The following is a 15,794-nucleotide window of genomic DNA, read 5'->3' as shown; positions in this document are numbered from 1 at the left end:
TATGGACTACCTATTGTCAAGCTTCTATTTCTGTGTAAGCCCTTGTGGCTGAGTGGCTAACTTTGCTTGCTGTTCGACGCCTCAATCTGAGTGGGTTTGAATCCAAGATGGGATTTGATTAAAAGAACCCGGATCTGTATTCCACTGAAGTATAATCCAAGATATAACATGTTAAGGAAATATACTGTTAGTCTGAGAGTAATATAAACAACGCCATATCTAAGTTTCGCGGGACTGACTTAGTGGGAAACATTTAATGGGGTTGATAATCGTGGTTAGCGTCGCGAGGATTTCCGCTGTGAAAAGCCAACGAAACGTCAACCTAGTCTAAGGGAGGTAATTCGGTAACTTCACCATAATGTCTCTCCGGACTGTTATGTACGTCTGATAACCAGCGTTCGAAATGACCGCCGGACTGTTTCAAATATGTGCAGGCCCTTATGACCTTGAGTAAATCAACTGTCAATTATTTTTCAGTTGTAATGTTTCCCCTTTTCCTTTATTAGCGTTTGGGAATCATCCATGATTTGTCATGTTAAGATAACTTACAGTTTCGCTTTCTGGTATTTCAGGGCAGGGGCGTAGGATTGTCAGCATCAGTTTGACAAATAAAACCTCCTCTGTGTGCCATAGGCTTCGCTTGATCTTGCAGAAACACTGTGAAACTGTGTACAATGTAGTCTTATTTTGCTTGTATTGGGCTTTCAAATTTCGTCCAGGACCTGTAGAGTTTACAGCCTGCAGTTAGCAGCAGGCCCTGGTTTCCAGCTGGTAACTTAAAGTATTACAAACACTGACGAGACGTGTTTAGGATGACGAGACTAAAACTACACAACCTCGATAGTTGCTGCTGAAACAACCAGAGACTATCCATCCATCCACACACACACACACACACACACACACTCATATACATACATACACACATATGATTGCGTGGAACAATCAATAACACGAAAGTACGAGAATCGGTAATCCCAAACTATAACATGTTACATTTAACCACTTTCTGTTTTCAGCCGGCTGCATCAACTCCATCTGCTGAAGTATACCTCATCATTTAGATCAAACAAACAATACATTTATGTACACTTAACAGCAAAAGTAACGAAACTCAGTCTAAATTGCTAACGGGTACCCTGTGCACAGATCTGCGGGTATGCTGATCGATATAGTGTTAAACCACGTTATGACTCGCCTGCTTCTAACAATCTACTGTTATATTATTGATTTCTTGGTGGTTGTTCCAACAGACAAACAGTTGCAGCGTGTTATGTGCTGTCAGTGTTGTTTACTTCCGCACTGTGCAAAGTTCCAGCTCTGGTGTATGGGCCAGATAACCCAGGGATCAACATCATGAACACCGATCTACTCAATTATATTACGATTACATGCATTAACGAACCTGACCACCAAATCACGCTATTCGCCGCCCGCACCAAGCGTGGCGACTGAAGACCCCGATCTAGACAGGATCGGAGGTAGCTGTTGATGTTCGTCAGTGCGTGCCAGCGTTGATACATGCATGTATGCATACATACTTGCATCCACACACACACGCGCGCACACACAAACGATGAGTTTTAAAATCGTTCTGCACAGTTGTCTCCCTTGGGCACGCCAGCTTTCGCGTTTGTCTGTAACATACCTACCTTTACTGAAAAGCAAATGAAACGCAACTCTGGCTTTCTGTCTTTCTTTTCCTAGAAGAGATAATCATGAACGTTTTCTTTTGAGATTTCATTTTCCCGGAAACGTGCTTTTCTTCTGCTGTTCAGTATATAAACGAACTTGGGAGCTCACACATAATGTATCGCACTGCACTACCATTTTAAAGACAAAACGCAACTTGACCCGTGAAGGTCCGGGATAGAACAGATCCTCAGCAACTCTTAAAAGCTTGCCATAAAAGACGACTATGCTTGTCGTAAGGGCGACTAACGGGGTCGGGTGGTCAGGCTCCCTGACTTGGTTGACACGTCATCTGTGCAACTGTGCAGATCGATGCTTATGCTATTGATCACTGGGTTGTCTGGACCAGTGATCAAGCGAAAGAGTATCACAAGAGGGCAATGGCTTGAATTTGAAAACAGATGAAGTACCGACTGAGACGTACTGGAACGATGTTTGCGGGCCATTCGCTCTTCTCGCCTTCTTACGAGACAGATACAAGCTCTGGGTGCGGTAGCAACCACATTCATCGCCTTCCAGCCATCAGGGACACAAGCTCTCGTTGCAGCACCAAACACGACATTCATCGCCTTCCAGCCATCAGTCACAAGCTCTCGTTACAGCACCAAACACGACATTCATCGCCTTCCAGCCATCAGACACAAGCTCTCGTTACAGCACCAAACACGACATTCATCGCCTCCCAGCCATCAGACACAAGCTCTCGTTACAGCACCAAACACGACATTCATCGCCTTCCAGCCATCAGACACAAGCTCTCGTTACAGCACCAAACACGACATTCATCGCCTTCCAGCCATCAGACACAAGCTCTCGTTACAACACCAAACACGACATTCATCGCCTTCCAGCCATCAGACACAAGCTCTCGTTACAGCACCAAACACGACATTCATCGCCTTCCAGCCATCAGACACACGCTCTCGTTACAGCACCAAACACGACATTCATCGACTGTTCTAGGAACAACATAAACTACAACATTCACCGTCTTTCGGCCAACCATCAGACAGACACGAGGTGTAGTTGCAGCATCAACCACATCAGCCACGCTCCGGCCACCAATCCTTTCAACAGACACAATCTTTAATCATTACCTCAATCACATACGACTACCATTGCCCGAGTTTCAACCACAATATTGTCTAGATACAGGTGCAGCATCCTCCAATCCACACTCCTATCTGCCTCCATTCTAGTTACGTTACCAACACCTGCAACTGGCATTGCTACGATCGATAATATGTCTCTCCAGCCTATGCATGAATTATTATTGATGTACTAGCCTCACGTACTAAGGTCATGCACCCGGGGTAGTCGACCATATTGATTATTAGTCGACCATTTACTGAGATGTAGCAGTAGATTTCAGTCTCGTTGTCATCCAGGAATCTACGTGACCTCCTTCAGCCAGCTTTCGATACAGCAAAAAAATCGCTCTTACTGTCATTTGTTTACACGATATGGTGAGTAAATATTTCTGTGTATTGAAAAAGTAGTTTTTATCGGATATATTGCACAGATAACAAGGGATGGAAGTAAGGTTAAGAAAACATTTTGAAGGAGATTTATCTCTGTTTACATTCAAAATCGATTTTGATTTCCTGATCATTAATTGACATCGATAAGAACCTCTGTAGCTACGTGGATTTCACAATGTTAGTCTAATACATCATTTTGTGTCAGTTTTACGTTTATACCACTTGATATTGAGCATGTAGGGTGATGATAATATTTCTTAATCACAGATAACATGTACAAGACAACACAGGATGCGATGTAAATTATATGTAAGATGGCGGTCCGCTCCATATTGAAAATAATCGAAATTGAGTACATTGTCTTTATCTTCATCTATAACAAAAAAACCTACATGTAGTTTCTTGTAAAATAATGTTTATTCAGTCTTACTGTAGATGAAAGAGTATCATGAAATCTGGACTAGTATGATTTGAATATTTATTACTGAACAATCTTAATAATGCTGATTGACTACACACACACACACACACACACACACACACACACACACACACACACACACACACACACACACACACACACACACACACACACACACACACACACACACACACACACACACACACACATATATATATATATATATATACACATATAAGACATTCAACTCACCTCTCCCCGACCCCTTGGTATTACATGGATACATTAGTAGGCATGGCACCATTACGGCAGATTGGCAGGCCTGGACAGGTGGAACGGTCGATATCAATAATTCCGCATCAACATCGCCTAGTTGTATTGACTGCCTTGATCAAAGTGTGTCATCTACATAACGAATGCCGTGTTTACAAACTTTTGTCACTTTTATTTCTTACCGTTGCAGACCCATGTATTTTTAACGCAGTCCAAACTACATATTTATATAATTTGAGCAACGTATTTATCTTACATAACACCTCAGTGTTAATTTTGACTGTTTGAAGCGTGGGTATCGGATCGTACACTTCAGCCAGCCTGTGTGAATCGAACGATTCGAATCTTGCGCCTTGCTGTTTTCCTCGCAGGTTTTGTCTTCGTAAAGTCGCCGCGGTGGAATTCCCCTTCTTAATATTCGCAGGGGCTACATTGGAACGTTTTCACAAAATTAATTCATTTGAATGCGAGGCAAATGTTTTCGTAGCCATCGCTAGATTTTGCAGACGACACAAGAAAAAGACATTTAGAGCTAATAATCTTACTGCCATCGATTTACATTCGCAAAACGTCGGTAATTTCCGTGCATCATTCGTGATTCAGTGTTAATCGAGATAAAGAAGTGCTACCACGAAGTACTGTATGAGTTGCCATTTGCAGCGGGGTACATTGAAAAGTACCTCGCTTTTAAGAGAAGTACATTGAAAATAATAGAAGAGCCCTTAGCCAATCAGAAACCGACATTTGTGTGTGAGGTAAGGAGATAGGAACTATGCCGTGTTTACAAACTGTTGTCTTTTATATCTCTCTCCCCGACAGACCCATGTTTTTTCTTAAGAGACCAAAATATATATTTCAATAATTCCCTTTTTATGCTATCTTGGTCTACTTCGTACACTGCACTGTGTCATCAACGATGATGTTAATATCTCACTTTGTTATTTTCAAGGAGGACCAACTGACGGAGTCTCAGACTGAAGGTAAGCAATATTCAAAACGTTTTCTTATTATTATTATCTTATTATTATTTTAATAATGATTATTATTGTTGGGAAAAAATAACTTACTGCAAGATGACATTTCTTAATAGGGAGGAGTGAGGTGGGGTGGGGGTAGTGGCGTGGTTAATGTCTATAAGAAAATAATCTCTATTTAGAACGATAAAATCATCGACTTAACGTCTTCTTTCTTGAACATAACATAACGTTTTAGCATAAATGGAAATAAATCAGTCAATTTGACCGCGAGCAGAATACCCGTTCAAGATCAACCGATTCCAATCAACGAAACGAAGACATGCACGTTTTAAATCGAGACTCGGTCTGTTTTTAAACTGAAATGCAAACGTCCACAGCATTCTGTTTATACTAGAGCGTAAAAGAAACGCAACTCTGGCTTTTTGTCAAGTTTTTGTAACGCTTACCTTTTTGAGTTTGGATTTCTTTTGCTTTTCAGTATATTTATCTTACAATCTTTGAGAATGTCATTTTCAGCAGTCAGTGAATTATCAGTTGATCAATGAAGACATCAACTTTCGTCACCTAAAGTTCAAGAACAACTTAGGATATCACTCCCGACACGTCTGTCTGACGGTGTCGGTCATTTTGACGTTTGTATTTCACATGAATGCATTACGACGTCTCCTGTTTTACGTCAATGTATGGCGACATAACGTCACTGTGACCGACTGTCGTCAGGCGCTTCATTAGACGCCTTTTCTTTTCTAAATGATGTCATTTATAGCCAAAGACTCTGTTATTTTCAGAGTTGAGGAAGCTTTTTAACAAGTTTGACAGGGATGGGGGCGGCAAAATTACCGTGTCCGAGTTGGGGTCAGCGTTTTCATCACTTGGTCACGACATGACCCGGGAGCAGGTGGAGGAGATGATCAACCAGTTTGACAAAGACGGTGAGTGAGTGAGCTTGGATCAATGTTGACGTCACTAGGTCTCAAGATGACTCGAGAGCAAAGGAGGAGATCATCAAACACTGACAAATACGGTGAGTAAGTTGGGGGCAGCATGGGCGTCGCTAGGTGACGAGGAGGTGGAGAAGATCACCAATCGCTTTGAAATAGTGAGAGAGTGAGTGAACATGGAGCAGTTATGACGCTGGAGGAGAGGGAAGAAGTTTCCTGAAGACGGTGACTGAGTGAGTGAGTGAGTTAGTTTGGATCAGTGTTCACGCCAATAGGTCGCGAGATGACACACATGGATGACCAATGGCGGATGGCCAATGGCGGATGACCAATGCATGATCGAGCTTAGTGTGGTAATGCCTGATTTAAATACAGATTGTAATGTTATGATAGTGAAGCACAAATTAGCTTTAACCAAACACAAGTCATTGTTTTCCTCAGACTGTGATATTCCTGAATTCATGCAACATTGCACGGCCCTTCGTTTATTGAATTAATTGTTTGATAGAGTTTTCGTTTTGACAGAAACCTTAAGTGATGAACGCTTAGTTACGACAAGACTGTTTTAAGTAATTAAGACATTAATATCACACTTATTCGAACAGAAAAATTGTAGATGGCAGCAACGGAATAACATTTAATCCTTCAAATATGTTCATGAAATATTAGATCGTACCAAACGTTCAGATACAAGCTAACCTAGCTAAATATCTTCAATGTCGGGGAATATGAAGCACGCCTCTACACATTTCATTTGACAGAGCACATACGGATGTATCAACGTTACCAAACTGAAAAATGTTGTTGGAACGCTGCGAATTTAAGTTCAAACAAATCTATGATACTCGGGTTGATGATTTTGTAATCTGTTGTACTGTCTTCCAATTCAACAGTCGTAATACGGGCATTGCTGGAACAGGAAGCTAACCACCGAAAAAAACCCCAGTTCCGCAGCCCCCAGTCCAATACACTGGCGTCGTATCAGCAATTTTGCAGCTATTTGCATCAAGCATACATTGACGAGATACAACAGTTGTTCTATCCACCTATTTGTTCTGAAGAACACAGGAGTGTTGTCATATTTTACGTACGTTTCAAAAACTCTGCGCTTTACACTCCATATTAAAACAGCCTTGTACCTTTTTCTGCGCATCCTTGTAGTGTACAGTCTGTAATTATGTAACTGCATGTCAGCTCACATTCACGATCCCCGCTTCCAAGCTTTTCCAAAATAAACTTCTCTTTGTGTGTTTATATATTTACTATTTTAAGAAAATACAAAAAATGAATACATATTCATGTAAACAGAAGTCCGAATTCATCGCCTTTCGCACTCTAACGCATCATGAGAAAGTTGGGGTACTTCATTATTAAAGCGTTCTGTCTCTACCAAACATTGGTGAAATGTGTGGAGCCCGTTTCTGATATTGCTAGACGCGACGTAAAATCATACTCACTCCACCGCAATTAGCTCTTCATACTGGAATATGGTAAACCGTCGTTCGTGTTCAGTTTCGTGTCAATGTATCACAGCGTCTTTAACCTTCTAAGACAACTGATGATATTATAATCGATAAACATGCATTAACATAAACATTAGTACAGTGACTTTGATTTTCATCGGAGCTTCCAGTGTCGTATTGTTCAGAGGTAGTTTTAGAATTGTTTATAAGATCATGTATGTACTTTTATGTTTTATACCTTTCAAAAGTGAGTGAAATGGATGCGTAGATCAAAACTCACAATCTCGCGACTTCACTAAGCCCGTGTTAATATGTGAGAGTTAAATCAATGTAGAATTAAGTTCCCTTTGCAATAAGAGGTCACCACCGGCATCCTATCAAACAATACAGAATTTACCATTACCTATCCTTTCGGTCTCGTTAGCGTGAAAGAAAACAAGAACATAAAAGGTTTCTGAAATTGTAATTACCACATTTACTTCAGGAAACAAGACAATGGACTTCCAGGAATTTCAGGAAATGATGCTCAAAAAAGTTAAAAACGCTAAACGTTCTGAAGACATCAAAGCTGACTTCAAAAAGTACGACTTGAACGGTGACGGATATATCAGCCCTAACGAATTGAGGGACGTGATCCGAGTCCGTGGGGAACCTCTGTCTAACGCTGAGGTGGACACCATGATGCAGATTGTCGACCTCAACAAAGACGGGATGGTTAATTATGAAGGTGAATATTTTTACCTTGAAATCTTGTTTTTATGTTAATGATGATGGTGATGTTGGTAGTGGTGATACTGATGATGACGACAACGGTGATGACGTTGACGATGATAATGACGATGACGATAACGACGACGAGGACGTTGATGATTAATGTTCCCCCAGTTAACACCATCATCATGCTGGTCAGTGGATCAAAGCTTTCTATCTCAACCCCATTGGGAGTATACAACCCTGTGAAATGAAATTGATCTGCCATTATGAAAGTTCAAATTCGGGAGTTAAATATTACGTTTTCATGTTATGTTTCAGAATTCGTGAAGGTGATGGTTGCCTAGAGCCCGACAAACAACTTCGACTAGCAGAAGTCATCGGCAGTTTCCGTCACCGCGAACCTGCGTTCCCGACTTACTTTATGGATGAATCACGACTGTTTCGACTGCGTTACTCATTAATATGTTAAATGTGCAGTGCTGAATGTGTAAATGGCAGCACACGTGTCTGGGTCACATATCATAATAACAACACCAGCTGGTATTAAGTCAAGGATAGATAATGCTATTGGCATATGTACATTGCATGTCACGCGTTTGGTATGTCATGGTGATTGGAATCCCCAGATGCTATGTCACAGCCGGTTGCCTTATCTGGGTTTCTTTTTGTTTTTGTTTTTTTTGTTTTTTGGGTTTTTTTTGGGTTTTTTTCTTCTTTTTTTTTTCTTGTTTATTTGGGTTTTTTATCATTGGTTTTGTTTGAAACCACTGGCAAGAGCCATGTAAGGAATTACTACTTTTCGCAATATCAAACTATCTGCTCAGAAATCAGTTGGATTTACTCATTTTGTTTTTACTTTTTGAAGCCAAATCAAAAAGGGGCCTTGTAACGTGTCATTGCTTTCGCAACATCAAAGCATCTATGAAGAATACGGCTGAGTTTTTTATTTCGTATTTTTATTTGAAAGCCATTGAAAAGCCTATTGTAAAGAGTCATTGCTTTCGCAATGTCAAAGCTTAAACGTAGACAGCCCTAACGGCCCGTATTCACCAATAGTAATTAGCCGCTCAATTATTTACAACGTAACCGCGTGATCGACCCATTTTAAAGACCTGCCAGAATCTGTTTGTTTTCTGAATTTTAAACGCGTGTGCGATACATCACGTGATGAATCTACGAGATGAACACACTGATGGAGGGACGCGTGTAAGGACAGATATCTGAAGAACACAGACATCAATCAGAGGCTAGAATACCATTAGATTCTAGTGTTTCCCTTTTTTACTGATTCGTTTAAAATGTGATAAAAAAATAAAATTCTTTCACACGAATATGTGGTTGTTGTCTCTTCTGCGATACAGGGGTGCAAGTGATGTGGAAGAATGAGTATTGCTTAATGCTGCAGTTGTGTGTAATTAGAGACGTGCGTGAGTGCATACGTGAGAGTGAGAGTGAGTAAGTTTAGTTTTACAGCACTTTTAGCAATATTCAATCAAACTCTCGGCGGGGACACCTGAAAGTGGGCTTCACACAGTTTACCCATGTGGGGAATAGAACCTGAGTCTTCGGCGTGACGAGCGAACAGGTAACTACGTTACCTCACCGGGCGGTGGGGAAGCCAAGTGGTTAATGCGTTCGCTCATCACGTCGAAGACTCGGGTTCGATTTCCCACATGGACACAATGTGTGAAGGTCATTTCTGGTGTCCCGTGATATTGCTGGAATGTTGCTGAAACGGCGTAAAACCAAACCCACTCACTCACTCACTGTCAGTCTTCACAAACACATGCAAAAGTTTACCAAGAGTTCACCGTACAGACACAGAATCATCTGATACAATTCAAAATACGGATTTGCGTCACTGGCAATTTTGTTCACCTATTTGGGAACGCCATCTGCATTTCCCGTAAAGTATTTAAATCATGATACCTTGGCAGAGTTCAGCTTCATGAAACACGTTTAAGGGATTGTCTCATAACGCTCTTTGAAATCATAGTAGAGAGTGCATATTCTATTTTACATCAAAGTTGTGAAATATAGACATTTTAGAAGATGGTATGATGAGGATGAAGACTTTCGTGGATAGACAACGTCTTTCTTGCAATGGATGCGACAGAGTATATGTCTGAATAGGCATGAGACATGTATATGGTATATGATGCAGTTTCACTGGTCTCTTTGTCTTCAACTGCAAGTACATAAGTGGAAGCGAGTATGACCTCCCAATCGCAATAACCAAGTACAAGGCACGGAAAGGTCGCGCAGTCATTCTGGAATCATTGAGGGGAATGACGTCAGAACAATAACCTGGTTTAGTTGTCCAACGGTGCCGCGTAATGCCTTCTTTGAACTTGCAGTGAATATTGAAATCTAAAATACTTCTTCCTATCTGATTTTAAAGACACAGCGATACCCTGGTACTCGGAAATGGTATTCGAGTGTACGTGCGCGCGTGTGTGCTTGTGTGTGTATTTCTGTATGTGTGCGTGCTTTCTGGCAGTGTATGTGTCTCTCTGTATGAGTGTTCTATCATCTGTGAGTGTCTGAGTGTGTCCTCTCCAGTAACTGTCCAAAAGTGGGGATTATAGAATTTCAGTGTTCCAATGTTTCGGATACCGAAAATCAAAATGTTCCAATTCAAAGTCACGTGCAGATTAATTCCGCTCGCTTGTTCAGAACACACACGTTGTAAGGTTTATAATGCTGACGTGGTCAGATCTGGACTTGTAGCTGTTCCTAGTTTATTGGTTCTCGTTCCAGTAAAATTATATTAACATTGTCTAGATATATTTTATAGGTTTGATACAGATGTATCTGCAGAAGAAGTCTAGTCTATCAGTTGAACAGCGATAAAAGATCAGTACTTATTTCCGCACTATCTGCGAATGTATCGGCATCTGTTCTACAGTATTGGAAAGTCAGATGACACAGATGGCAGTAGATCGATGCCACGTCATCAACGTGCGACAGCCGCCGATAAAATCAATTGTATAAAATACGCTACCGCGCAAAAGAAAGTATACACCCTTTTTGAATGGTGGCAAGATTGAAATGGTCTCTTAATTTTGAATATTTGGTACGGATACAATAGTTGTGTTTTAGCCGTTTCCTGTCTGTTTTCAGCTCAGCATTGTTTTTATCACATTTATAATAGTCCGACTGCGCTGCTGTTTAATGCTGCAATTCGCAGTTCTTGAACAAATATTCCAGGAAATAAAAATATAACATTTACAACCTAAGCATTAGTACTACTTAACACATGTGGTTTGGAGCACATACATTTACAAACTCAACATTATATCTATGATATACATCTGGTTTGGAGCACATACATTTACAAACTCAACACTATATATATCTGCTATATACATGGATGCCATAGTTGTCTCTTAGCCGTTTCTTGACTGGTTTAAGTTTGGCGTTTTTCTATAGCATTTATATTATTTCGATCAAATCAGATCGTACCATCTCACTTTCGATTGGGCTTCTATTCAATACTGCAATTCGCAGCTCTTGAACAAATCCCAGGAAATTTAAAGATAACATTTACAACCTGAGCATACGAACTACTTAACACAAAATATGTTATTTTGGAACACTTACATTTATAACCTCAGAAATGCTTGTATCAGTGATTTTAACTGGCAGGTACAAAGAGACTTTCTGCAAGACGAATGCTATATTCTGATTGTTTTAAATTCTACGACGGCGGTGAGTACTAACCACGCATTCGCCTGGACCGAAGCAGCTTCAAACAGGACTAAATGCATTAAACTGCATAATTAATGTATGTCATCGGCGCTTAAAACACATTTTGTTGCAAAATAGGCGGATGAGTTGGGGGCGACACCAAAAAGGACTTAACAGATTGTTCTCGTGGGAATCGAACACCAAAAATCGGCGATAGGAGCATACACTTTAACAAGTGAGTTATTCTTGCACTTCTTGCCTATGTATAGACACGTGGTATCATGTCAGCCTTGGTCAAAGAAGGTTTCGGAGAAAGGATGTTGGGAATTTCTGACATAACACTATGAACATATACGTGTGTCCATCTGTAGCTATGTAATAAAGGTGAAACGAACAGACTTTAGATACTCTGTGTAAGTCTATGGAACCTTTCATAGAAAGCTTGATCATGCAAACGTGGTAGTAGAATGAATTGGGTTTTTTAAGCTAAATATTTCTTTCACTGAATAATATGTATATTTATTTTCGAAATATTGAAATATTTCGTTACCTAAATAATATTTTATGAATTCCGAATACTTTTTCGTTCTTTCAAAAATTCGAGACTAATTGAAGTGGCTTTTTTTTCTTTCTGCTGTTGCAGTTTTCTGTAGACCCACCTAAAATATTCCAAGTAATGTGGGGAAACTTCGCTTGATATTTTTTTTACAAAATTAGAATAACGAGTAAATCAATAGTTATTTATATGTGCCAAAATAAATTGAATGTAATCGAAATTACGAAACTATTGTCGAAATAATGAAACACAAAATTCGAAATGTTGAAGAAATATACAACCAATGGAGACAACCAAATTTCGCTTTGGCAACAATATATGATACTAAAATGGCACTACTGGACTGTCGTACTTTCAAGAATGCACCAACAATACGATCGGGCCATGGACAATCGCGGTGTATCGATATTTCGATTGAACGTTACACATTTAGTACGTTCGTCACACACCACTCATTTTACGCGATAGAGTAACACCTGCCGATTGTAGTAGTACAGCAGCAGATGGAGTGATATATTGACAATTGTGAGCTCGACTACATGTGGGCCAGCATTGTGAAATAGCTTTAGGTCGTTAAATGCGTGTTTACTCATTACGTGGAGTGACCTTGGTGAATGCGACGCAACAGGTCATTCTGATCGCTAAGGCACCAACATCAATAAAACGCCACACAGAATTGTTTTCCATACACTTCTTGTGGCAATGCAGTGTAATGACAAGGCATTGAAGCCCATTAAGTACTAAGATGCAGTGGCTGGTCTTAAAACTGCAATAAAACATAAAACTTGTTAACCTGTCCATTTTCTAGAACAGGAATCTAACTGCAGAAAAGAAATTCCGCAGCAATGAATGTTATTTGCTGTGCACTGCATCATTTTTCAGCTATTCGTGGTGGCACTCCCGATTCTAACGCCACCTACTTGAAGTATCTTATCGCATTCAGTGTAAGACATCGTCTTATAAAGGGCAACATTTAATTTAATCAAACATTGCCAGCTTTAAGCACTCGGAGTACATATACTAATACATAAACCTGTCATATTATTATCCAATAAATGCATAAAAGGCTTTTTACTCCATTCGTAACTACTCGTCTCTTTCCGGCTTGCCGGAATGACACGAGTAGTTACGAGAGGTTTTTACTCGTCACGCCAAAGAAAGAGTTTAGTGTGTAAGAACCTGTAGTGCCCGGTTATTGGAACAGTAATATATTCCCTGCAATTAATATACAGTCCTCATCACAACCATGAAACAATTTCTGGAGAGGAAGTAATGTTTCCCGAGCTAATATACTGATACTTCCATTTCCAGAATAGTTGACCGTTGGGGATTCGTTTTGAAGAAGGCCGTACAATAAGAATTTAGCGAATGGCGAATGAAATTCATATGTGTAATCGCGCAGTTAAGTTGATACACAGAAAGCACTGTGAACCGCGACGTAAAACATCACTCATTTAAATTCCTACAGGAGGTTGTGATTGTCGAGGAGGAGATGGGGTTGCTCGGTGGTTGAAGCGAACTCTCGTCATGTCAAAGGCCCAGGTTTGATCAATACTCTGGTACGATGTGTGAAGCCAGGTTCAGGTGTTACTGGAATTTTACTGACAGCGGCATAAAACAATATTCATTCACGCTCTGAGACAACGACTTTCACGTATCAGTCATTTACGTGAACCAAACACCGGTAATTATGTCAGTATTCAAGAGATCTAAATATTTTTTATTCACAATGCCATTTGGAAAGTGGTTAAAGGAAACCTTTTTTGGATTTGATATTACTCTTTCGCGGACTTCAATTTCTAGTACTAACCTTTCAGGTTGAGTTCCACCCGGGATTCGAATTCACTCTCTGAATGAGTAATCTGAACCGCACTTTTTGTTCTGACCAACATTGTACAGTATTCTGTGCCATGTTTTTCGTTCAGGTGTTTGTACGTTAAGATTAATTCACCGCAATATTCGTTCAGGTGCTAGACAAACCACTTCTGATTTGGACATTAAAGGTCACATGCAACGTAAAACACAACCTTGCAGATTCTGATACCTTTAGGTATGCACGTACCGAAACAAATCATAAAAAGTGCCAATTCTGTCTATAAAGTTGAAAAAACGCGATGAAAAAAAAAGCCCGCGAAATCGGAGTTCAAACGATTCACTAAATTCCCCCAGCGCTGGTGGGAAAACTGGTTTCAACAGCTGTGCTGCGCTGCGCCCATAACGCATGCGCAGTGAATAGGTTCGCGGAGCTTGAAACAGTATGCATGCTCGGAGTATGAGGTCGTGAGCAGTACACAAACAAGTAAATAACCTACTCGTTACATAAACAAGCTTATTGATTGTAGTAAGCACCCTCTGTTACAGAGAAAGCTCAATGTCTGGTTTATTGCTGTCTAAGTAAACTTATCCTCTGTACTTTTCGTTCCACTCCACCACTGAGTCTAACAAAACCTTATGGGAGGTCGCGTCAGGTAACCTTTGAGACTGACCAATCAGAACACAACTTACCAGATCGCGAAAGTGCACATTCGCACATCCCTTATGAACTTTTTATCTCGAAAAGGTTCGTACCCGAACGATTCCGAATGCTATTTAGCGTGTGATCGCTTCCGGGTGATCCACACAACGTACGTACTGCCATGACAACGGTGAGTAAACAGTCGCTGAAAATAGTGTTTTTGACAATATTCAAGGATGTTAATTTGCGGAAATATTAGCTAATGGAAACCATGTCAACAGAAAACCCAAAGCGTATATACTGCAAGTCAATTAACTGTGATATATGCTGATTTTTTGTTTGTGGAGTGATGTGTGTCTTGAATATTTTGAAAGTCCCTCTGATCCCTAAATAGTAGCCGTTGTCTGATTGGTTAAATCTATTTAACCGTCTCGCATTTCATTGGACTGTCATTGGTTGCTCCAAGGTTACCTGACGCGACCTTCTACTAGGTTTTGTTAGTGGTGGAGTGTAACAAAATACACTGAGACGAAGTTTACTTAGACTGGGTTTATTGACACCTGTATGTCTGCCTGCCTGTCTGCTAAAGACAGTATACAATAGACAGCTTCAATCTTTGACCACATGCAATTTGAACTTAACACCTATCAGGCTATACGCCATAAACAAAATAAATTGATTTATGACTCGTGCACCCGAGTCCAGTCTCTGCCACATTATGTAATTAGGCAGGTGTGATACTTGTACACATGACAAGTTTTTGTGTCTGTGGGTTGCAAACAAACTACATCCATTTTTTCGGATGTCTGGATTTGACGGAAACTGGTGCAAACTCTTTCAAGTCCTGCTTTGTACTTGGACAAAAGACACTTTCAAGTCACGCAGTAGTTCACCACCTCTGCTGCGATGATTTTTGATTTGATCGAACTCAAATTCAGAGAACGTGTATTTACAAAACCCAACATCTCTATATACATTCTCTAGGGATAACAACTTCTTCAGCATATCAGCAAATGAACTAGCCAATCGGAAGTCGTCGTTACCCTTGAGTGCACAGCCACCCGCTATGACTGGGTTAGGTCTCCTGAGGACTTCGTTTCGAGGGAAGTAAGCCCAAGTACAAAATATTGC

At 40.3% G+C, this 15,794-nt stretch overlaps 2 protein-coding genes across 2 annotated transcripts in view; one reads left to right on the top strand and one right to left on the bottom strand.

The window, feature by feature from the left end:
- Positions 1-15,794, bottom strand: part of LOC137295003 (uncharacterized) — a 109,674-nt gene that overhangs the window by 36,605 nt on the left and 57,275 nt on the right. The window lies entirely within an intron of this gene.
- Positions 3,030-9,290, top strand: LOC137295009 (calmodulin-like). Its single transcript, XM_067826259.1, has 5 exons — positions 3,030-3,158; positions 4,817-4,847; positions 5,633-5,776; positions 7,733-7,975; positions 8,281-9,290. The coding sequence occupies exons 1-5, from the start codon at positions 3,156-3,158 to the stop codon at positions 8,304-8,306; spliced, it is 447 nt and encodes a 148-aa protein (XP_067682360.1). The 5' UTR covers positions 3,030-3,155; the 3' UTR covers positions 8,307-9,290.

This window comes from Haliotis asinina, chromosome 8 (assembly GCF_037392515.1).
Source record: "Haliotis asinina isolate JCU_RB_2024 chromosome 8, JCU_Hal_asi_v2, whole genome shotgun sequence".
NCBI lineage: Eukaryota > Metazoa > Mollusca > Gastropoda > Lepetellida > Haliotidae > Haliotis > Haliotis asinina.
The sequence above is the reverse complement of the archived record's forward strand: the minus strand, read 5'-3'. Positions and strand labels throughout refer to the sequence as shown.